The following is a 24,321-nucleotide window of genomic DNA, read 5'->3' as shown; positions in this document are numbered from 1 at the left end:
GCTCCTTATATGTGACAATATTAGAAAAGACTAAGACACATTGTTCTCAGTATAAACCCCATTTAAGTCCTACAACTGGGCAAACTTTGTGAACTTGTGTGAGTACTTTTGTACTTGAAATGTTCGCTCGTGGATATTTATATCTTGCCACAGAATTGTATGTAAAATGCTGCTATTGTTCTCGTTCTTATGCAGTCTCATATCTCACAAGGTTTTGGTCGAAAAGAAAAGATTAGCACAATTTTAATGGGAACAAATCAAGTGGTGTGAGTGTGTGTGTGTGTGTTTGTATATTTTCCCCAGCAGGTTTTTCCCCAGCAGTTTCATTCTCATGTTCTGTTAAAGTTGTACTTCTTTAAAGTACTGTAATATCATTGCTTGTATAACTTGTGTAAATTTTATTTTACTATTTGGGTCAATCTCACAAAACCTTTCAACAACGAGATCATGTCTGGCTTATTTTACCCCAAAAATGTAATTTTACTGTAATGCATTTTTTTGCATTAAAAAAAAAATATATATATATATATATATACATATATATATATATATATAATTTACATTTGGAAATATTCATATATATGGATTTTTCTGGTGCTTTTTCACATTTTTATTATTTCTAATAATGCAATTCAACATTGTACGTATAACAAATAATGAATAGACAAGAAAAACAACAACAGTTTTAGTGGGCATTTAGTGGGCAGTTTAAGCTGCCATGGCATTAAACACAAACAAACAAAAAACGACAACAACAAGAAAAAAAATAATAATACAGTTTTTATTTGCTTTGGTTTGTATAAAAATATTTATTCTTAATGTTTTTCTTACATCTAAAAAAAAGTCATATTCTTATTGATAAGTCATGGAAATATTTATAGTACTGCTTTGAATGTATTCAGATTTCAATTATTTAAAAGACAACAAATTAAAGTGAACTGATAACTTAACTGATAAGATTTTAAAATCTTAACTGTCCTAAAATTACTTTGATTTCTTAATGCAAAATGTAATTTCTTTTTTTTTTTTTTATGATTTTGACCTCACCTGGATGGTTTTGTGAGATTCACTCAATGACTGATTTATTCACTGTTGATTAATAGTTTCAATCACTGTTTATCACCAGTGATCCTTTCTGAATGTTCCATTTGATGTTTTGTTAAAGTTAGTCTGTCTATCTGTCTTTGGAAAATGTAAAAAATAAAAATAAAAAAAATCATTTTTGAAATCACAAAGCAACAAAAAGGTTGTATCAGTTGTGTCAATCTCTCTGTCAGCTGGGCAGATCTAAAGAGCAAAGACAGATAAATCAAGACAGACAGCTTTTATCTGTGCATTCATGGCCTTTATTTATTCTCTATGCATGTTTGTGCTGTTAATTTATTAATTTGGGTTATGTGGTGTTATCCGGAGGTGTGTTTTAAGTTCTCCCCCGTGTGTTGTCTGTGTCTGTGGTCTACAGGTCCTCCTCTTCATTGCTCATCTGCCTCCTCTTCCCCTGTCGACTCTCCTTACCCTCCCCCTTCCCATGCAGCCAATCAGAGCAAGGGAAGGTTGCTAGGTAACAGTGGGGCTCAGGCCGGCCAGGACTCTGAGTCAGAAGATGAGTTTGGCCCCAATTTGTTCTTAGCTAAAACCGGCTCAGGGAACGTCGGCGCTCCAGCCACTGCAACTCCTAACGGTGAGTCCCTCTCAATATCGCTGCCTGCTAGACGGGTCTCGACATCCCCTGCTGGACCTGCTGTGGACCTCGTGGAGGAATCCACAGGCTGAACGTTCAGTTCTTCTGGATATTTTGGGTATAGCAGCGGAGGTCAGATGTTAGCGGGAACTTTTCTTTTTCTTAACTAAGGCCTTCTGAGAAGAGAAGCTTCTGGCTAGGGTTCAGGAAGTGAGGTGTGTCAGAGGTGCTGAAGATTTATTGCAATCTGTTGAACTCCAGTTTAGAGCTGCTAAAGATTTCTGTTGATATCAAGTCCTGTTACTCGTTTACAGCTCTTAATCATATTTATTAATAATTTACTTGTATTCAATCTACCATTCGTTCTAAATTTAGCTCACACTATATTTTAAGGTCCAATTCTTACTATTCACAAACCATTAACTATGAATTTTGCCTCAATAAAGTTCTAATTTGCTGCTTATTATTAGTTAGTAGTAGTAGTTAAGTTTGTACACATTTAAGGATGTAGAATGCAGAATATGTGCTTTATAAGTACTAATAAACAGCCAATATGTTATCAATAAGCATGCTAATAAGTATCTAGTTAATAGTGAGAATTGGGCCCTATTCTAAAGTGTTATAGTTGAATATTTTTTGAATTTAAATAGTCTTTTTTATTATAATTAAAGTATTATTTTACTAATTGATTTCCATAATTGATGCACTGTGCATCATGAGTGAAAATAGTCTATACCAAATTTACAACACATTTCAATTTTTATAACCATTTATTTATCTTGGGAAGATCCCATATCTTTGATTTCAAATGTTATTCTTCCAATTGTTTTTGGCATTCTGCAATCCCAGGCTTTGTATTTCACATTGTGTGCTCTTCTCTGTTTGAATGTAGACTTTGGCAGGCTAACCCTCGCTGCAGCTGTCATGACTAGTTTCACCCTGTGCCGTGACTTATGAAGTGGTTTATGATATACGTCACTGTTTGGATGACCTGGATTGGAGTTTCGATACCTTAGCCGTGTGAGATTGAGTTTGTCTGTATTTCTTGCAGTGATATGATTGCTACCATTTCAGATCATTGTAGAGTTGTCTTCATTAACTTTGTGTAGTGTTAGAAAGGTCAAGAAGTTTTAATTAAAGATAAAATCAATTGAAAGCCTGTAAATGATAAAAAGCTTAATGGCATACCCTGCTGAGGGACTAGTGACCAGCGCAGCAGGAACTTTAACCACAATGAATCAATTTTACAATTTACTATGTCCTTACTAATGAGCTGCTGATGAAAAGCACATGGATTTATGAAATGATCGCATTGTGCTGCTATTGTGGTCCAGTTCAAATATTATGAAGTTGTTTGCTAGGCATTTATGTTTTTTTTGGACTACTTTTAACATTGTTACTTGTTGAGGGACATTTCAAAGCACCACCACTAACAGTAAAGCAAAAAATACGACAAAATGTAGATCCAGAAATTGTATCCAATCATATAGTGTTTATGAACTTATTGTCCTTAATTGATGTCTGTGCTGCAAGATGTTTGTACGGCATCAACTAACCAAATTAGAAATAAGATTTGTTAACATCCTTTTCAGATAAGAAAGCTTCACGTCACTTTGATAATTGGAGGAGAGCAGAGAGCATGCCGATGTTGAGCAGTCGATATGAAGCCTGTCATCGCTAGCAGCTCTCGGCTTCTCCCTCAAGGCTTCTTTACAGAGTAGATCAAAAAAATGCTGTAAATAATTGATCAGTCTTTACAAGTTAACCACCTAAGGCTGGAATTACATCAAGCTCAAGAGGATTGTGCCTGCCTGCTTCCACGCGGCCCTCCGTAAAGCAATGAATTACCCTCCCATGGCAAGAACTTTCCCTTCTCCACACGGCAGCCTGCTACCGTCCCGGTCACCTAGCGGTGGCACCCCCATGCTAAAATGGGACTTATCTTTCCGACAAATGGCTGTGATTTGCATTGGTATATAGGTTACCCTCAGGCTGCCAGTGAGGGGTAGCACACTCACCAAAGGAATTGGCCTCTTGCCTCCGAGCTATGCAAGGCACCATAAGGCTCTATTTGACTGAGACAAAGTAGCATACCACAGTGCCGTGAAAAAGGAAGTTTATGTGCTGGAGTTAAGCTTAGCATCCCTGGTAGTAAAGAACTGAGATTCCTGCCAGAGGCTATACTGTGTTGCATGAGGTTGGTGTGAAGTTTGATCCTGCTTTCTTTACTTCACATTTTACGAGTCAGTAACTTTTCATCTAAAGTCAGGTCGCTCCTGCACTGCCAGTCATTTTTGCACTAAAAGACAAAACTCTTGATGGCTATGTTCATACAGCAGCACATTGTGTTTGTCTGTAGAGTTTTTGACTGCTAAATACGGTTCTGTTCATACTGTTTGGTTAATTCGGAGTGACTCCAGTTTGGTTGATATTGACATTTAGTTGCCACCCAACTTATTCTTTGCTCCCAGTTTCTAATTTTATAGCTGTCATCTTCTCTGAGGTTTTGAAAACCACCAGAACATATTTATATTGAATTCAGTTCCCTTGTTGATTTGCATATAAATGCCAATTTGAGAGTCACCTGCTAGTAAATATGCTTGTCAATCCAAACACTGGCTGTGTCAAAGTAGCCATTGTGATTGTAGGTAAACAAGTGGTAAATTATGTAAATTAATCTGCTCTTTTGAAGAGCACCATCATTGTCATTTCTGATTGTTTGGCAACTGTATTTGCTGAGCTTTAAAACAGAACAAGGACACAATTATAATAAGAAAAGAGAAGCGCTGTTGTTTATTTACTTAAACCACCTAATGAGCCTATTTTAACCATTTTCCCTGCTTTTTTGAAATTGGTATAGGCTTTTTTAACCTGAGAATAAACAGCCAGCTGCTTTCATTTACCAAGTATTAGCATATTACTAATACGGATATGCCAGATAGCTCAAGGCTTAATAAGAACGATGCAGTAATGACAGACTCTTGGATAGGTGGTCACGTCCTTTGTTACAGTCCTTGGTTTTTAATGAAGAGGTGCCTACACATTCACGCTGAGTGGCATAAATTGCCGTCCAAAGCACACTGTGGATTAATTAGCGCAGTTAGTGCCAAATATTTCACAGTTTCTGACCCACTTTTATCACTCTGCCCTCACGTAAACACAAGCAGATGTCTTGAAAGATCTGTGTTATGTTGGTTTGAGGCTGTAACATTTTGATATGTTTTTAAAGTTGACAGTCATAAGCGTTAATACCTCCTGTCCCCATTTCTTCGCCCTGTCTGTATATTAATGGAGCATATTAAAGCATTTTTAACTGTGTTGTGACAGGGCTCTGTTCTGGAGCCCGACTCAGCTCAGCGTTAAAGATTTGTCAAATTCTGGAGAGAGAAAGAACATGGACAGGGTAAGCTTCTAGTGTAAAATGATAAGGAAGTTTAAAGGCCCAGTTTCATGTTGCCGGTGTTGTTATGATTATGTGTGTCTTCAGAAACATGGGTTATTCTGTAGTTCTGTAGAAATGTGATCCAGTGCTGAGACTAAAGCTCAAATGGCTTAGCTCAGGGTTTCGAGCTGTGGATTGAAACACTGCGCATGTTTTCAGAGGAATTTGGTACGCTTTTCCGGCAATTGAGGAGGAATTACACATGAGAACTTGGGAAGGCTAAACCTGACATCTGCAGACAACTACTTACAGCTATCAACTTGAGATGGAGTTATCAGACTGAGGCAATTTCAGTTTTCCCAGAGTGATTCTACATTAAAACCAAAAAAAAAAAACATCTGTAGCGTTTTTTCGACCAAAGCGCTCTCTGCTGTATTGTGTTTTTCCATTCATCTGTCTTTGTTGCAGAAATTCCCTCAACTATAGTTCACAAACCAAATTTCTTTTTTGTATTTAAAGAGGCTGAGACTAAGCAAGTTGGAAAACATAGAAAAGAAAGAGAGAAAGATCTCTATGCCCGCTAGGTCCCGTTAGCTTGATGGGACAGACTTGTTGAAGCTTGAGGTCTTTCTATTGAGCATGTGTTGCTCCATGGCCCCTGGCTTTCTCTCAGGGTCCTGCTCCTGGAGAGATGGCTATTGGGCCACGGGCTCCCTGCTGAGCCCCTGTTCTTCATCACAGAGCCCCCTTGTCTTAGCATCCTTTTACGCTGAGCAGCATGGGGTTCGGGCCACAGTGGGCCACTAATGGTGTATGGATCCCCTTTAAGGGCTTGCACAACATGCTTTTGCAGTTGACCAGACAGGAATGAACGGGTGCAAATTAAGCGGCAGGGTCACTTTGCAGCTCCGCATTTAGATCAGTTGGGTTTCATTAGAGCTTATTTAATCATTCCCTCCTATTGCTGGCGTGAGGGAAGCGAATGAGGTTTACGGGTTTGCACCGGGACATATATCCACTGGAGAGATCACAGCAGACAGGAAAAGAGAGATTTAATAAGCAACAAATGGCATAACTGCAGAGGGCACCAAGGACGAGCTTTTTCCGACTCACCATTCCTGCGAGTTTCACCTGCGATTATTTTTAATGAGAACATTCGAGTTATTTATATATTCCGTTCAGCTAGGCACCTGGATGCGACCACTGTCCATATTTCTAATTGCAACCAGCCAGCTGTTTTCCTAATGCATTGTCACCTATTGTAAATGTACACTGTATGCTCATGAATCATCGCTTTATTTAGATAATCCATTGTGAGGTTACCATGGTGATAACAAAGTGCCAGACAGAGCCATCTGCACGCTTCAACGTCAAATATGTCTTCAGGACCCAAGGGGACACAAAAATGACACATATTTATTTAATGAAAAACAGCACATTTGAGAACAACAGGTTCTCGAATGCAGTGAGAGATTTTTGGTGTATTTATTCCTTCAGTATATCTGTGAAGGTGTCAGCGAGGCCGCCAGTTACTCACACTTGATGAGTTTGAGAGCATGACTGATTCGGAGTGCCGTTAGCTATATCTGCTAGCCTTCATATGAAACCCGTGAAGACAGCTTGTATTTTCGCATGTATCTGTCTTTCCTAATGGCTAGGAACAACACCTTAACTGATGATTGAATGGAGGAAAATGTGTGAAAACCACAGACACCCAACCCTCCATTAACACTCAGGGTGGCTGTCGGCTCTTTGCGCTGTTCAGAAAGCTGTATCCACCACATATATTCAGACATTCACGATCAGAAAATGAAGCTAGCAGGATAGACAAATGTTCAACAATCTGTGGGCATTCATCATATTTTTATCCGCTGGAGTTGCAGCAGTGGACATCGTTTAATGATCTGTCTGTCTTGCGGAGGGATTTTGATCAATTCTGCAGCCCGTCTCATACATTGCACGTTTGATCGGGTGTCTGAGGCACGTCATACGAGTTCTCACTCTCAGGTGTGACTGTCAAGAGTGAGACTCAGATTTTGTTACTTTAAATGAAACAGCCTGTAAACTTTCTACAAGTTATCTGCACTTTCCAAATGGAATAGGTGAATCTCATGAAAACTTTATAAGGACAAATCAAACACGTTTCTATCTTTATTTCTATTATGGGTATTACAGTATGATACGATGCAGTGGTGTTACGGTTCAGTTTGGTATGAGGGTAATTGGTTACATCGCAATGTTGGAAAATTTCTGTTTTAATCCACGATGGGGAGCCAATGGATATCACACACAAGCAACGTGCAAAATTTGTGCAACAATTACGTGGAAACAATGTTAAATTGAGGAGTAAATATATAGCCTAATCTTTTGTTATCCAATCAGCATGTCAGTTATTTGGTGATTATTGTGGGGAAAATTTATTGTAATTTTAATTTAATAATAAAAGTATCTTCATAATATTCATAATGATAGACCTAATAAAAATAAGAATGTTACAGGCCTACATTAATTGTAAATGCCAAATATCTTAATATTACCAACCACTGACGTTTTTGACATATCTTTGGCTATCGTCGATACAAGATCATCAACTTTCGATGCAACCCAAACCAGCAAGGGAAGGTTATCGCGGAGCCTTACATAGTGCATGTCCTGTGGGTCTGTCCACTAACGTTAAGCCTGTTATGTCATTTGGGTTGTCTTGTTAAACGCAGTGGCACTGATAACATTATATTTCACACACTTTAAGCTGTTTTATTTTCCAAATGTAATAGGATTAGACCAAGAATCGAAATCATTCGGTTTGTAATGCTTACCGAAACGAAAGCCTTGTACTGAACAATTCAATATGAATACGTGTATCGATACAACACTTTATCTATCTATCTATCTATCTATCTATCTATCTATCTATCTATCTATCTATCTATCTATCTATCTATCTATCTATCTATCTATCTATCTATCTATCTATCTAATCAGACAACGTTAATGGGCTTTTGACGCCTGTAAATATTGAGCTTGAGAGAAATTGAGCTTGAGCTTCTGAAATATTTTTGGACTGTGATCTGTTGCTAAACGGAGTCAAACTAATCAAGAACATTCTCACAGATCAAATTAGCTTTTTAACATGTTTTAGTGAAGTTCTTGCACCTCTTTTGAGTACACCCCTCCCCCATTTAAAACATGCTGCTAATCTACATAAATATGCCATGGGATTTCCACAGAGAACTGCTTGTCTCCCTTTGTAATTGCTATTTTATTCATTTGCTGTCTTGTAATCATAAAGCAATTTTACAACCAGCAAAGTGTCATCTAGAATAATTAGATGCCTATTATATTCTTAATCTCAAGAGAGGGTGAATCTAACAAAAAAAAAAAAAAAAACATCCAGATTTATTTTCCTAAATTATATTTTTATAAAAGATAAAATACATGTTTGTTTAAAGAAAAGTAAACCTTTTGCTTAAATAAAATAACCCCATTGCTTTCATTTTTATTGTGATTTTCCCCCTGAAAATTAACCACCTTCAGAAGAAATTATTGTGTGCGTGTGTGTGTGTGTGTGTGTGTGTGTGTGTATATATACATACACACACACACACACACACACACACACACACACACACACACACACACACACATACATAGATACATACATACATACAATGCTTTTTACTGAATCATGAATATTTCTGAATGATTCTCATTACAACCATACAGAATAAAAGAAATAAGTAAAGAATATTATAAAGTTTTATAACAGGCTTCATTTTCTGTAAATTTTCTCCTCAGAAGTGTGTAAAAATTATTATTATTTTAATATGATGAGTAAAACAATACTCTGCTTCTTTTTTGAAGACCATTTGAGACCCAAGAACTTTTCCTGATTTGTCAGTTCTTTAATGGCAAAACAAACTTCTTTGCTGGCAAACGGAATTGTGCAAACTAGATCGATCAAAGACCTTCCACTCTTACAGGTCCTTCTGGACTGTGCTGAATTGTTCCTGCTGAATCATTGCTTCTCCTCTGTTTAGTGAAGTGTTTAGAAATGGGGTGATGCATCGCCTAACCTTGTTGTAAGTCCATTACTTTTTGTAACATTCATAACATGTATAATGGAGTTTTTATGCAGTTGTTATTGTTACCTGAGGGGCTGTACTTCTATAATTTATTTTCCGTGGCAAAATTTTAGTTTTGAGTTGAATGCTACATTCTTAAGAGCCACAGTTTTTATATTCATTAGGAAATCAACCTGTGAATAATTTTTTCATACTGCATTTTAAATTGCAATAGGAGAGAAAAAAAATAAAAGCATTAAAAACTACAAATTCATTCAATCAAACAAGCCAGTTAATCAAGTCGTCTTGACATTAACCTTCTTTGAATGTCATCACTTTCATAGTAGTAGTATGCCTGCACGTTGTGTACCTTTATAGTTCAGGGGAAATGGTTTACCTCTCTTCCAGCTCTCAGTCTGTTTTGATCCGGTTTCATCAGCTCTCATCAGAGCTCTGAGTAATTGGTAGCGTAGGATTGTGGGAATGCGGCTTGGTACGGGCCCATCTGTCACTGGCTCTGACAAATGATCCGGCCCTGTGCCCAAAATGAAAGGGAATAAAAAAAGTAACGTGGTCCCTGTCCGTGACGCATCCCATAATGATCTTCAGCAGAAATGTGCACTCACCACATGGTGCAGAGCACTCATTTAGTCATATGAGAGATGTGAGAACTAGCATTCTTTCACCCCGGTGACATGCCTCCAACAGAGAACATACTGTGTCACTTGGTGTGTGAAACTGCGGTAAGACCTTCAAAGCATGCAACTTTATGCAGTGTTCAAAAGTAAGGAATGATTCAGGGTTTTTAATTACTTGAAACTCCAGCTCACCCCTAAACCATCTCGATTTGGTTCAGGTCCGGTGACTGTGGAGGCCAGGTCATCTGGTGCAGCACCCCATCACTCTCCTTCTTGGTCAAATAGCCCTTGATGCCTTCAGTGTGACTCTACAATTTTCATAGTCATGAAAATAAAGAAAACTCTTTGAATGAGAAGGTGTGTCCAAACTTTTGGTCTGTACTGTATATTCAAAGTCCCTTTAAGACAAGGCATGTCACTCGGCGGCCATCTTTGAAATGCCTCTCAGGCATGCAAGTGCAACTCCTATCTCTTTGAATGGGGGAACATCAAATTGTCCAAAACTGTTCCCTAAGCTTACGATTACATTTAATATTTGAAATCACCAAAGAAATCTGACAACAAATGTGTCATATATGTTGTTTCTTTTGCTCAAATAGCGTTATAAAAAGCGTATTTAGTATCAGCCAGTGGGCATGCGCAGTCCTAAGTGCACGTCTCAGAACTCTGGCTATTTCTATAGCAACCGGGACTTCTAACGGCAGCTGACGCATGCTGACTTTACCGTTCAGCGAATGGTTCTTTCATTCAGAAGGCGGAGCTTCCTGCAATTGAGTGGCTATATCGAACGTTGCATTTTTCCCCACTCAAAACTATATGAGTGACATGTCTTTGGTATTCTATAGTCTTTGATATAGTATATTTACATATTGGTATACATCAATTGTTTAGCATTTTTCACATACCTATATTGTGGAATTATGTCCTCAGAAGTGTGTTTTGGACTCTGTACTATCTGCATTTTGGTAAGCATTGAAAAAAACGAAGATAAACTTGTTTTTGAATGTAAATAAATGTCTTTGTGATGTTTTATTAACAAATTCCAAGAGCAGATAACTAACCCGGCCAATTCATCATCAGTAATCACATCCATCTATCCAATCAGCGCAAGAGAGAACCCCAATGAATAACAAAGCAGTCCTACCTTCTAGGGATGGGACGATAACCGGTTTTATTGATTACCGTGATAAAATGTGCTGAAGGTTAGTAATATCGTATAAAAATGAATTATCATTAAAACCGTGTTTGATTATCGCGGTTTTAATAACTCACTATTAAAGTGAAGTGACATTCAGCCAAGTATGGTGACCCACACTCAGAATTTGTGCTCTGCATTTAACCCATCCGAAATGCACACACACAGAGCAGTGAACACACACACACTGTGAGCACACACCCAGAGCAGTGGGCAGCCATTTATGCTGCGGCGCCCGGGGAGCAGTTGGGGGTTCGACGCCTTGCTCAAGGGCACCTAAGTCGGGGTATTGAAGGTGGAGAGAGAACTGTACATGCACTCCCACCACCCACAATTCCTGCCGGCCCGAGACTCGAACTCACAACCTTTCGATTGGGAGTCCGACTCTCTAACCATTAGGTCACGACTTCCCTTTGGACTTTGGACTTTAAATCATGTCCAGCCAGCAACAATCTGACGCAAGCGCAGCGCACAATGTTTTTTTTGTTTTTTTTCAAGAAGGAATGGCGAAAGTCAGTGACTTTTCTATGCTTTTCTATGCTTCTACACTTTTCATTGTAAGGAAGGAAATGCCACAGAATTTAATCTTTCTTTAAATTAAGTGCATAGAGTTGCTTGTTTTATTAGTTGTTTGTTGATTATTAAATATAAAACTTGCTGAAATGTTTTCAGTGTGAGCATCAACTATTTTTGAACACTTTCATCTCGTTTCAACAAAACCGTGATAATATTGATAATCGTGATAATTTTAGTCACTATAATCGTGATATTAAATTTTCATACCGTCCCATCCCTACTACCTTCATTATTTCTAGTCTTTCAGCATCCCTCCACCACTCATTCCTAACCTAGCATGGGGAGGAAACACTTGGGAGTCCTCTTCCGGACAGCACGCCAAATACGTATAACCCGGTAAAATAAAGTGCTACCTATAACCCTCTGTTTATTATATGTAAGTGTGAACTCTTGAAAGAGCATTAGCTATAGTTTTAATTAATTAAAATTGGTCAAAAATATAAATGGAACAATTTTAGCAAATTAGCTAAACCTTTAATGAAAGTTGCTTAGAATCATCTTTAGCACATTAGCTTAACATGAATTAAAGTTGTTAAAAGGATAGTTCACCCAAATCATAAAAGAAGATATTTAGAAGATTGCTGGTAATCAAACAGTTGGTGGTTGCCATTGATTTCCATAGTAGGTAAAAAAAGATACTATGAAAGCCAATGGCAACCACCAACTGCTTGAATACCAGCAATCTTCTAAATATCTTCTTTTATGTTTAACATAAGAAAGCAACTCATACAGGTTTGGAACGACATGAGAGTGAGTAAATGATGACAGAATTTTCATTTTTGGGTGAACAACCTCTTTAATAAATCTCATAGCACCTCATAAACATATATGTTCTTAACTAATGAAAGTTAAATGAAAAATATTTAGCATGTTAGCTTTAGCGACTGAAGGTAAAGTTGTTTATAAATGTAAATAAAACATCTTTAGGGCATTAGCCTCACCTTAAGCAACAGTCTAAGCTCCCAGTAAAGAGATATATCTAGTTTTGAGTGTTTTCGACAGATGTAAAATGAAACTGCTTTGTTCTTGTTAAGTAAGGGTTCATAGCGCAATGAGGCGCTAGTTTATTGATTGATGAATGGTTTAGCGGATATGGAAATGAATGGCTTTGGAGCGCACAAGGACACAAGGGTCTTTATCTGCGTCTGGATTGCCACAATCTGATGCTCACAATCTCATGTCTGATAGCCCCCATCTCCCATGACGCAAAGTGGCTTTAAGAGACAAACGTTTTGTAGGAAGCTGAAGCTGTCTTGTCGGGTCCATCCGCACAAACTGCAGTTGATCATGGCGTGAATTTCAAACAGGTTGACGAGGGTAATTCAGTCTACTTGATAATGACAGATTGTCAACAGCGTATTTTGCTTGATGAGTGTTTGTGAGATTCCAGCTGTTAGTAGAAGCCAAAGCACTATTTGGATGTGACACAGAATATTAAGTAGTATGCTAGGTGTCTCTTTTTAAGACAACATCTTAACGTTTCTCTGAAAAGGGTCTAGTTATACTTGTTATCCAAGTAAGCTTCTCTTTTTAATTCTAATACCAGATACATAATCACATTTATCTACTGTTACAACTAATTTACACATTAACCACATAAGTTCCACATTTTGTCATTGTACAGTGTTTACCATTTCCCTGTTTATTTATGCATTTATCAGATGCATTTGCCCAAACCAATTAGCCACCCCATTAGCATTACCATTAATGGTATTTGTTAGAATTATATACAAATAAAGCAACTGCAAATTGCTGTCTGTGTTGCATGTCCCTTGCCTCAATATCTAATTCACACTATGTAGATTACTTGTTTAGCCAATTCTTAATATGGATGGGGCTTTTTGGCAACAAATGCCTTTGTAATCAGAAGATGTGTCAGACGTATTAACACAGTATATTAGGCTGTATTTATATAGACTTTTCTTAGTGTGATTTAATGAAGCATTTATGTAAAGCTTATGAATACCAGAATAATAATAATAATAAAAGCTCTGGTCAGTCTTGAGCTCATAATTTATTTGTTAATTATAACTTTATAATGAGACGGTTAAAGAATAGAATCTAAAAGGATGGAAATAAAGAGCCAAAGTTAGGTTGCGTGAGGTGTCAATTTAAAGTTTTTATACTTATACTTTTATACTTTTATACTTGTTTACAGTGTTCTGACATCTGATTTCTGATATTTTATATAACAGGTTTCGTAGTAAGACAACCCAATTCATACCACTAAACATCACAGAATGCTTCTTGATGTTTGTGGTGTTGTTTCCTACTTAATCGATGTCACTTTCTGGAGGATGCTCTCATTAAGCAACAGGTTTTTGTTCGTTAAAGGGATTTTTACAAAAATACTGATCAGAAAGTGATATTGGGGATAATTTTTTGCTGTGCTGCTCGAGCAGCTGCTAGCAGGAATTCCCTGCTGTATTCTGCCATTACCAACATTTTCTTGAGCGCCCCTAGAGGACAATTTTGGTACCACTGCCTAAGCAGTTAACTATACCATTTCAATAAAATGTAGGATAATGAAAATTGACTTGTTTACTTATGCAGTATCAGAAATACGTTAGAGACAAATGTCTGTACAGCACATGCTAATGAACACTGCAGTAATTTCATTTATTTAGTTGCTGATAAGGCTGTTTCTCTTGTTTCAGAGGGCTCGTTCCAGAACCACTCTCGATTGCGGACGCCACCGCTGCCCCTGTCACACTCTCACTCCCCTAGTCAGCATCACGCCTCCTCCATTGGCTCTCTGAGCCGCAGCAACTACACCCAGCGCAGTAACCCAAGCCCGGCACCCACCGATAGCTCGGCTCCCAATGAGGGTCCTACAAGTGCCCAGGACTCAGGCAGTGCCCAGGACAACTGGCTTCTCAACAGCAACGTTCCTCTAGAGACCAGGTATATTTGGTGCTGTGATGTTCTCGTGGTAAATTGGCAAATGAATTAGTCAAACAGAAATGAGTGACTCAAGGTTTTTATAATGCATAAGGCATGCATATGCTGGCTGCATGAAGCATTTAACGCTGTTTGTATCAGCTTAAAAGATCAACTACACTGTTAATACTCAATAAATCTTCATGTAGCCTTTTAGGTCTATTTGACACACAATGAAATAGTGGGTCTTTCCTGTTATGCAGTACCTTTTGATGTCTCTGACTTTTACAGTTTTTTTTTTTTTTTGGCTTATACACATTTTCAAAACTTTGCATCTTTTTTCAAAACTTTACACACAAATCCACGAATTGCACACACAAAATGCAAAATGCCTCACACCTCTTACAAAATGAAGCACTGCATTCAAAACATCACAGACACATCTCAAAAGCCCAAATACCTTTGCCATAATAATAATTCCCGTTAGATTTTTGTGTTATATAGAGAATTGTCTGTTGTGTTCTGCAAAAAAAGTGTTTTATGAAACTGAAAAGTAAGTCAAAGGCTAAGAATTAGTGTATGGTTTGGCAGATTTGGTGTGTGGTTCTGGTGTTTAAAAAAAAAAAAACTATAAATAAATTGAACATACAGGTACATGTGCTGTAAGTTAATTAAGAGTATCTGTAAAACAGTATACCAGACTTTCAAAAGGCTCTGGTCAGTTTAAAATGCAGAAATGTTGTAAATAACTTAGTGAATGTAACCTCGTAGGATGAACATAAATAGCCAAAGTCAGCCAGTTAGCTTGAGGTGTCAGCTTGAAGTAATTATTATTATTATTATTATTATTATTATTATTATTATTATTATTATTATTATTATTATTATTATTTTATATATATTTTTCTACACATTTCTAATATTTTATATAATAAAATACATTTTTTATATATTATTTAATAGGTTTCCCACCAAAAATTGTTTCACCTCCTGACATTGTTGTCATTAAGCAATAACCCTTTGTTAAAGGGATTTTACGAAAGACTAGCAGGTTGGAAAGCAATATCGGAAAGATTAACTGAAAATTTAAACAATATTTTCAATAAAACATTGTTTTGTTTAAAACATTCTAATTAACTAGATCGGGCAAATTAATTAATTATAAATTAATTAACCTCATGAATTTATGTTAATTAATTAAGTAATTTGTAAATAATTAGTTTTTTTAATTTTTAACACTGTATGTATGAATAAAAATGCAGTATGATTGGACATAAAATGTGCTGATAGTAGGAATGACCTTAAAAAGTGTTTAGCTGAATTAGGAATTAAATTAAGCTTTATGCTCTGTCACACCGAAGTTTCATGCGGCTCCGTTTTGACATAAATTCCTGCATCAGGCCAGAATGCATTTAAAACATGACTAAATATGCAACAAGAGAAAAGCATTTTTTTTTTTTTGGGGCTTTCCGGGCAGTGTTGCTAAACTAATATCTCAAGCCCAAATGCATTAGATGGGCGAATTCTCTCAAGGTTCTGAAGGGGGCTTTGCTACAAACTCAGCTCCTTATTTATCTCCCATCAGCCCTGACTCTGTTTGCTTCTATCTGAGGCACTTGTGTGGAGGAGATCAGTCAAGAACCTCTCAGATGTCTGTTTGCATTGCACAGGCTGCTCCTCATGCATGACGCAGGCAAATCAGGGCTGTCAGACCAGCCTGAAGAGAAATGATACATACTGATACTCAGATTACCTCCACCTCCTGCACTGCTCAACCCAGCCAACCCAAATGGCTCATAAATATTTCAGCTGCTGTGAAAGTTTTAGGCTTTTCGGACTTTGTGCTAAGAGCATCTGTATAACACAGGTCTCGAATCTCAAAACTGCAGTGATTTACTGTTGGGATTACTGCAGAGTTAAAGTACTTTCTTAATTTGTTGTGGAGCCTCTATCCTAACATTTATGTTGTTTAATAATAAGCATAAGAATTAAGGCACTTGCTCAGAAACTCTTGAGCTGTTTCTTTGTCATCTTGATGTGTTTGTGACCAGCATGGGTGTGAACGGTCCACTCAACAGGAAAATGAATGTTAATTTGAATTTGCGGAGGGACAGTTAGCAACATAATGACTGATTAAACATCATGGATTTCCCCAAACTTTAATCTGGACCAGGTATTCCCATGGGATAGGGAAACAGATGGTCACGCCAGCCGATCTGCGGCAAGAGAAGAGTGGTGGAAACTGAGTAAAACAGTGACATCACACCCACAGCTCCCTCCTATCTAAAAAAAGAGCGATCAATTATCTGAATCTCTCTGATGAAATTGGAACCATTAGCAATATCCACAAGGGCAGTGAAAGATGGCCTGTCATTTAGGCTTTAGCTAATGGCTTTGTAATGGTTCCCTCTCGCGACTTTTGTACAGCAGGCCCGGGCTGGAATGGGTTGGATGAGTCCCTGGATATGTAGGCTTACCGAGCCCTTCCATTGGACGAGAGCCAGGCAATGCCATTCTTTTATTGGCTGCTTTTATGTATTCTTTTCTGACTCCTCCAAACCGGCCTCTGGGCCCTTCTCGTCTTCGTTTAAAACTTTAATTGCCTCCCAATGCCCGAGCAAACCAGCAAATGTACATAAGCCGGCCAAAGACAATCAGCCAAGCAGGCAGGCAGTCTGGAACAGCTCTGAAGAAAAGAAAACAACCATTTTCTCTTGTTGAATTGAAGGTGTTGCGCCTGCCCAATGCATGTTGATGGTTCATTTCTCCATTGCATTATCTCAGTCTCCCCTTATGGAACAGCCGTCTCAGGGGGCACGAGCTACTGCAGACATGCTTCGCTGAATGCACACTGAGTTCCTCTCTGAATGTTAATAAACCTCTGCTTTATGAAACCATTTATTATTTAAAAACTGCAAAAAAATCACATCTTAAAGCAAAATTTAGAGTAACCACTTGGGAATTCTGTCAGTGTAATGTGTGATTCTTTCTGAAAAGTGTTGTGTCAGCCCCTTAAACACAAAGAACATAAAGAAGTGAACGGAAAAGTAATGCCTTGTTTTCTTCTAACCACAATCATAAAGGAGCCAGAATACTCTAATGTTTATCAGAGAAGAACAGGACGCTTGCAGAGAGGGGCATGGGTCGTACAACACAAGGTACATGTGTGGTAAAAGAGCGTGAGCACTCTCGGGTGGGGCGTGCCGGGTTTCACAGGGATAAAACCCCCCACACAGAACTTTAGTTCCATAAGGATGTCTCTGTTTCCCCACTTCCACCGAAATAGTGCTGGTGCCGAGCTGTGGGACCTGCGGACTTCTTTCAGAACCGACCCACATTTCAACTGACTGGAGAGACGAGCTTTTTCATAACTGGCTTAAAAGTTATTTAAACCACAGTGCATCACTTTCCAAAACAATTTAACTTTTAAAACTGTTTCCCCACACGGTGGGAGATACATTTGTCTTTTGTACAAAACATCAGCACCCTTGCAACTTTTTTTTATTAAATACTCATTGCAGTGGGTTCTTCCAATATAAACAGCCTTGTAAAAGATAATAGTAAAGATCTACTTTAGCTTGATCTAGTTTTGTTTAACATCAGTCTTGCCAGACTGAGAAGTTGTTTTAAAAAAATATTATTTGATGTAAAGATTCTCCCGCTGTCTGTTCTCTGATGTTCTGATGTTAATAGCTAAAGAACAGTAGGTTTAGATTAGATTGTGTTTTTTTTTTGCTCCTGAGCACTGCTTTTACTTCAGTTGAAATACATTGGAACAGTTTCAAATTGGGTTTCGGATCCGGCACCAGCACCCTGTCATTGGAAATTGGGGTTTGTTCGTCCTTGTCGCCCTCTTCACTCTGTCCGTATACAGAATGTCACTGGGTGATCACATTTTTGTGTTTGCACATCTGTCTCGCTCTTGCACGCATGTCTCACTCTCGTTCCATCTGTCCATCTCTCCACCTGTGTGTAGAAACATAGCAAAGCAGACATTCCTAGAGACTTTACAGGACAACTTTATAGAGATGGACATTCTGGCCACAGCTCGCCGCGACGGGGCTTACACTGATGGGTATGTTGCATGATCTGACCGCAGCTGCCGGAATCTGCTTTGCCATGCTGCATAGTGGTACCTGTGCACACTTGTTTTCCATTACATAGTGACTTTTGTAACAGAATCTAACATGTTTCATTACTTACTGTATGAATTGCATGTTTGTTTGTTTTTTTTACAGAAATTATATCTGAACACTAACAACTTTTCTAATTAACCCTGAATGTGTTAGCATTCTTCACAGAGGAACTGTTCATAGGTCCTTTAGTGTACACTACAAGACTGAACCCTGTTACCTTGAAATCATACAGATTTGAGACAGCATGAGAATGGATAAATGGGAACACAATTATACTTTTCGGGTGAACTATCCTTTTATCGGAGCTACGGCAGGTGCAATTCTTAGTGAGTCGCCTGATTTTTGTTGCCTGTATTTATTTACTCTTTCTTTATCCCACTTTTGTGATATTTAAGATACAAACTTAATGCTAGTAATCAGAGAAAGGCTTATTTTATTTTTATTTTTTTAGATGCATTTTATTGGGACAGGACAATGAAGGAGAGATGGGAACATTTAGGGATGGGATCAGGAAAAAAACGATCCTTTCGATTACGATCCTCCATAGCAATGTGCCAACATGACAAGCTTCTGTCTTGTAGTGTGCACTAAGAGTTTTTGCAAGTCTGTTGTTCCGTTTTCTTGTACCTCATTAGCCTAATGTGGTTTGTTCCTGAGTTTCCCCTCATCTGGTCTGTACAGCTTGATAGTGCATTCAAAGTCAATGACTTCACCATAGATTACGCCATCCACAGTGAATAAGCTGTCTTGATAATGTACATCATGCAATATCCTACTGCTTCTTGACACACGCACCCTTAAGGTGAATTAGAAATCAGTACGAGGGTTTGTATTAACAAGAATCCACTGTGGTCACTCGTGCTGTAAATTAAATTTGATATTGATTCAGAATTCCGATATAACGCACCCCACGGGGCACAGTGTGACTTGCTGCCAGGGATCAGATGTGGCTATGGCAACAGCTTGGAAAAGTGCTTAGCGACAGCAGTACTGACCGGTGCGGGGAATCAAGCCTACATTCTCTACAGATACTGTTTACCATGATGAGAAAACACTTACCACACAGTGCTCTCTAATGTCCCATTTTTGTGAACATAAGCAATAGCATTTTCTGCTTCTCTGCAGACACTTTCTGTTCAAGCCTGGCGGGACTTCGCCCTTGTACTGCACGACTTCACCTGGCTACCCTTTGACGTCCAGCACTGTCTACTCTCCCCCTCCCCGGCCCCTGCCGCGGAACACCTTCTCACGGCCTGCCTTTAGCCTGAAGAAACCCTATAATAACTGCAACTGGAAATGTGCCGCCCTCAGTGCCATTCTCATCTCCATCACCCTGGTGTTCTTGTTGGCTTACTTTATTGGTAAGTTACCCCTCTACGTTCTCATTCACCCTTAAAATTTCATCAAAGGTATGACAGATATCAGAAATGATGTGTGCTTATTTTTTGGTTCTTAAAAGAAAAACTTTAAGGTGGTTTGCAGCTCTTAGTTGATTTATGATAGTTTAGCTGATCTGAAAGTAGACCAAAACTCTTTTAAGACCAGACAAGACTGACAAGTGTAAATCAACTTGATGGTCAACAAACCACCTTTGATTGGTTAAATAGGGTTATTTGTACATAAATTATACATTCTAATCTTATTGTAATACTAAAGATCATTGTAAAGGCTGAAGTAATGTTTTGCCATTTAAACATCTCTGCTCTGAATCCAAGCTGTTGATGATTATCAGTGCGTCACCTCACTGAAAGAGACTGAAATTATTTTTGTTTCCACATTGTGCTAGAGTAGCGACACATAAAGATGCTGTATGCGATTCACTTTTCAATCATTTGAAAGCTCAGCTTCTACAGATTACAGTTAACATTATTGATTTCTGACATTGTTAGTACATTTCAGTGTCCAACAACTGTATTCAGCTTGGTCAGTGAACCAAATCAATAATGGACAACAGATAAAGTGAGATATGATTGAGCCATAGCAACAGTTTATGCTGGTTGTGGTTTGATTTTTCATGTGGGGTCACTTAAACAGTGACTACATAGAATTATTAACTGTCCGTAATTTATTGCAGCTGTATTAGTTTTGCACCATATTAGTCTGAACTCTGGTAATTGAATATTACTAGGTGCCCGCTATTAATTCTGTTATGTTTTATAAAATCCCATGAAAGAAGTGGAAAATCCAAAGTACATGTGAGAAGATCAGAGCTAGTCTAGCAGTTCCAAATAAAGAGTGCCCATAACTTGAAGAGTAAATCAATAATAACAATAATGTTTTGTATAACCCAATATCTTTTATAGGACAGCATGAAATAGGTTTGCATAATGTGTGTCTGCTTAGAATGTAAATTGTTATGTGCAATCTCATGTAGAGCCCACAGAATGAAATAATATATATATATATATTAATTTTGAAGTTGAAAATATGGGGGGAAAAATTTAGTGCAAAGTCATTTGCACAAGGTGGATCTGAATGGAGATCACACAGATGTGTCTTCATCATTAGAGATAAACAGCTTTTCATAGCTTAGGCACTGAAAAAAATATATATATATTTACAAAACAGTGTAAAAGAACTGAAATGAACCATCCATCCACTCATCTATTTTGGACTTAAAAAAAATAAAAAAAATAAAAATACCAATTGCTACTCTGTGATTCTATACAGAGATTTGGAACCTAAATTAAATGTATGTAAACTGAAAATTGCTCAGCTTTGTTGAATACTCTATTTTAAGGTAATCTTGTGCGCTTGTGACTGACTTTAAAGGGATAGTTCACCTTCAACATAGTGTTTTTTATTATTATTATTATTATTTTATTTTATTATTTTTTTTTTGGAAGGCAATGGTGACAACCGCTGAATGTGAACTATCCCTTTAATAACTGCCTATGTAAAATGTTTTAAATCACTTTTAGCAATCATTAGGATGCTGCCTTAGAAGGTAGCATGTAGGTAGTATATAATGCAGTGGCTTGCTATGTGTTGAGATCTTTGTGTCCAAAAAACTAGTAGCCTGCTTACCTAGAGGTTTAAGTCATCATAGATGTTTTCCCGGTTAAAGGGCCTTTGTTCCAAACAGTTAGCAGCTGTCTTCATGCTTTAACCTGTCCTTGTACTGTCTTCAAATGTGCATCTCTATGCTCAATTACGAGGTAGAAAGCATTGCAAGATTTTTTATCTCATAATAATGTACACTTTGCAATGTATTCTTTCCTCATTAAGTTATTTAAGCAATTAATTGTGAGGCATGTCTCCTGTATGCTTCCTGCTCTATTTGTGTTCCATGCAGAATTTCTGCCTGTGAAGAGTATTTATTTTCCATCTTAAAAAGACTTTTAAGTGGTGTCTACTTAGAAGGCAGCAGCTCACAAAATTTGGAAACAAAGCTAGATACTGTTGTCTACATTAAATGCCAAAGCACTGTGCTTAATGAAGTTATTCTCTGAGTTAGCTAGAGGGCTAGTTAAGCTTTGACCTTGTTAGGAGCCCTGTGAAGCCCACCAAGCCGATGTCTCTTAATCACTTCATGTAATTACAGACACCCCACCCCATCCTAACCCTCTTCCAAAATCAAGCTCATCTCCCTGAGCACCTCAGGTAAACACGCATGAAACTGTAGCTCACCCTGAGAATCTGGGATTCAATCAACAACAAGGGGTCACATTTAATTAAAAGCTGATGAGAAAATATATTTAATTTCAAGTGCAATTAATTATGTAGGCCTGTAATTGGAAACTCTAGCTGTGTTGTCTAATGAACCCAATTAAACCTCCTGACAGATGTTTTTGACTTGCTGTATAGTTTTGCCATTGCTACCCCCACCCCCCATTCTTTTTCTGTGTAGTTTGCAAGAACTGCTTCCTTGAAAGGAGTGAGATTGCAGAATTGGGAGTGGTGTGCCATTTTCTCAGTGGTGGCATCCTCATTAAGCAGGTCATTATGTCCTCGGCATCTGAAGGTCATCAGCTTCCCTCTGTGTTCATTTCCTAACGTGCTGGGCCCTCATTGTACCGCCCAATATGCAACCTCATAGCCATAGCCACAAGACACTCACTCTAACTGTCGATTGACTTTGAAGCGCCACTCTTTTATTTTTTGTCTCTTTGTTTCTTCATTAATACAGCCAGCCTAATGCATTTTTAGTTTTACCTTCTGTTAAATGTATTTTTGTCAATCCATGGTGTTGGATTGTCAAGGGATTGATATTCTGGAGTTGAAAGGACTGGTAGTGTTTATAGGACTTGTCTAGGTTGTGGGTTTGTGTCACAGCAAAGTTTTGGCTTGTGGTAGCCTAAATTTTAATGAGGAGACTTGTTTTAACCTAATTGTGGAAGACTTTGCAAATGGGAAGTTAGATCATAGTCCTGCTTGGTCTCCATGGTACCCTTGAGCACTTAGCACCAGGTGCATTTCTTTGCAATTAGCGTTGAATCATGGTGGACAGAAACTGCCTTGTAAATTGTCAAGTTCCAAAACGAAGCTGTTTTACCAAGACATTTTGGAAAAGTTCATTCTCTGTAGCCATACTTTACAAGCACTCTTACCAGTGTAGAGATATTATTCACCCTGATAGATTCCTCTAAGCTTCAGTGTGAAAGTGAAAAATGACTTAAGACTTTTTGATCTACTAACTTGCTGATGATGTGCATTTCACTGCCTCTCATTTATAGTCAACAGTCTGAACTTGAAGTGAGACCAGAGGAAGGCACATAGAAAAGAGGAGGCTCCACTGGGAATTTTGGTGAAAAGATGAGGCACTCATGAATGGGGAAACTTAACACTCAAGAGTGCTCTCTAAGGTCTTACTGGTGTGTCTGCAGATTGATTTGACACCTACTTGTGTATTTTTAAGGGCTTTAAATCCATGTGTGCTCAACGAAAGTAAGTGAGTAACCTTCAAGATAATCCATAAAAAGACATATTTTCTTTAGTCAAGAACAAACTCTTCAATAAATTAAGTAGTTTCCCTCTACAACCTTTCGTTATAATAAATGTAAACCCTCCAAATACCTACTTTAACCACGTGTAAAACAAGGGCACTACTTAAACCTGTCATCATGTTTGTCTTGCTTCAATTTGCCAAAGTGGTGACTGGCATCTTCACATCGGCCTTTCTGTCTTCTGATAAGTTTCTTGGTAAAATTCCATAGCCGTATATGAGATGGCTGCCCAAAAGTCCCAAAGTTCTTGCACACCAGGATCCTTGCAGGAGGGGTGTCAGAGTAATTAGACTGCTAATGAGAGGACTGAGAGCTGCCATGCTCAACGCTCATCTATTCAAGTGTCTAAGGGGAATTAATTAACCATATGCTTGCTAATGTGCCCTGTCCATTCTATGATGGATGAGCAAGAAATGGCATTTCTCAACACGTGATACTCTGCCCCCAGATCCCAGCATTGTCCTCTTTTATTTGTCCTGGGATAAAGCTGTTTTTTGTTGGAGGTAAATGTGGGATAGATGGTCTTTGTTGATGTCTGTTTCTCAGGAGGTGTTGCAAAGGTTTGAAACACAGAAGTGGAACAGTAATGAGCTTGTTTTCCTCTCAAACTGAAGCAGTAGTTTGTTCAAGCTTTCTGCTTTCTAATTGGCTTGCACGGATCTGCCAAAGTGGCCTGCCAAAGTAGAGATTGCAGGGACATTTTATGTGTCCAGACTTGCATTTCAGCATGTCTGCCGTTTTACTCTCAACAGGTCATGGGGTCTTTCCACTTGCTGTTCCAGCGAGACCCTCATTAAAAAACACCCAGCTTAGTCCGCTTCCACCT

At 38.2% G+C, this 24,321-nt stretch overlaps 1 protein-coding gene across 11 annotated transcripts in view; it reads left to right on the top strand.

The window, feature by feature from the left end:
• Positions 1-24,321, top strand: part of LOC132108203 (teneurin-4) — a 214,804-nt gene that overhangs the window by 89,944 nt on the left and 100,539 nt on the right. For 4 of the 11 annotated variants that reach the window (XM_059514825.1, XM_059514824.1, XM_059514822.1 and 1 more), the window contains exons 4-8: positions 1,463-1,681; positions 14,191-14,437; positions 17,497-17,571; positions 18,390-18,488; positions 19,675-19,910. In XM_059514825.1, coding sequence (XP_059370808.1) covers positions 1,463-1,681; positions 14,191-14,437; positions 17,497-17,571; positions 18,390-18,488; positions 19,675-19,910 — 876 coding nt within the window. The remainder of the gene's footprint in view (positions 1-1,462; positions 1,682-14,190; positions 14,438-17,496; positions 17,572-18,389; positions 18,489-19,674; positions 19,911-24,321) is intronic. The other 7 variants (XM_059514832.1, XM_059514829.1, XM_059514831.1 and 4 more) reach the window with 4 other exon arrangements.

This window comes from Carassius carassius, chromosome 28 (genome assembly GCF_963082965.1).
Source record: "Carassius carassius chromosome 28, fCarCar2.1, whole genome shotgun sequence".
Taxonomy (NCBI): Eukaryota; Metazoa; Chordata; class Actinopteri; order Cypriniformes; family Cyprinidae; genus Carassius; species Carassius carassius.
This window is presented reverse-complemented; position numbering and strand designations above follow the sequence as displayed.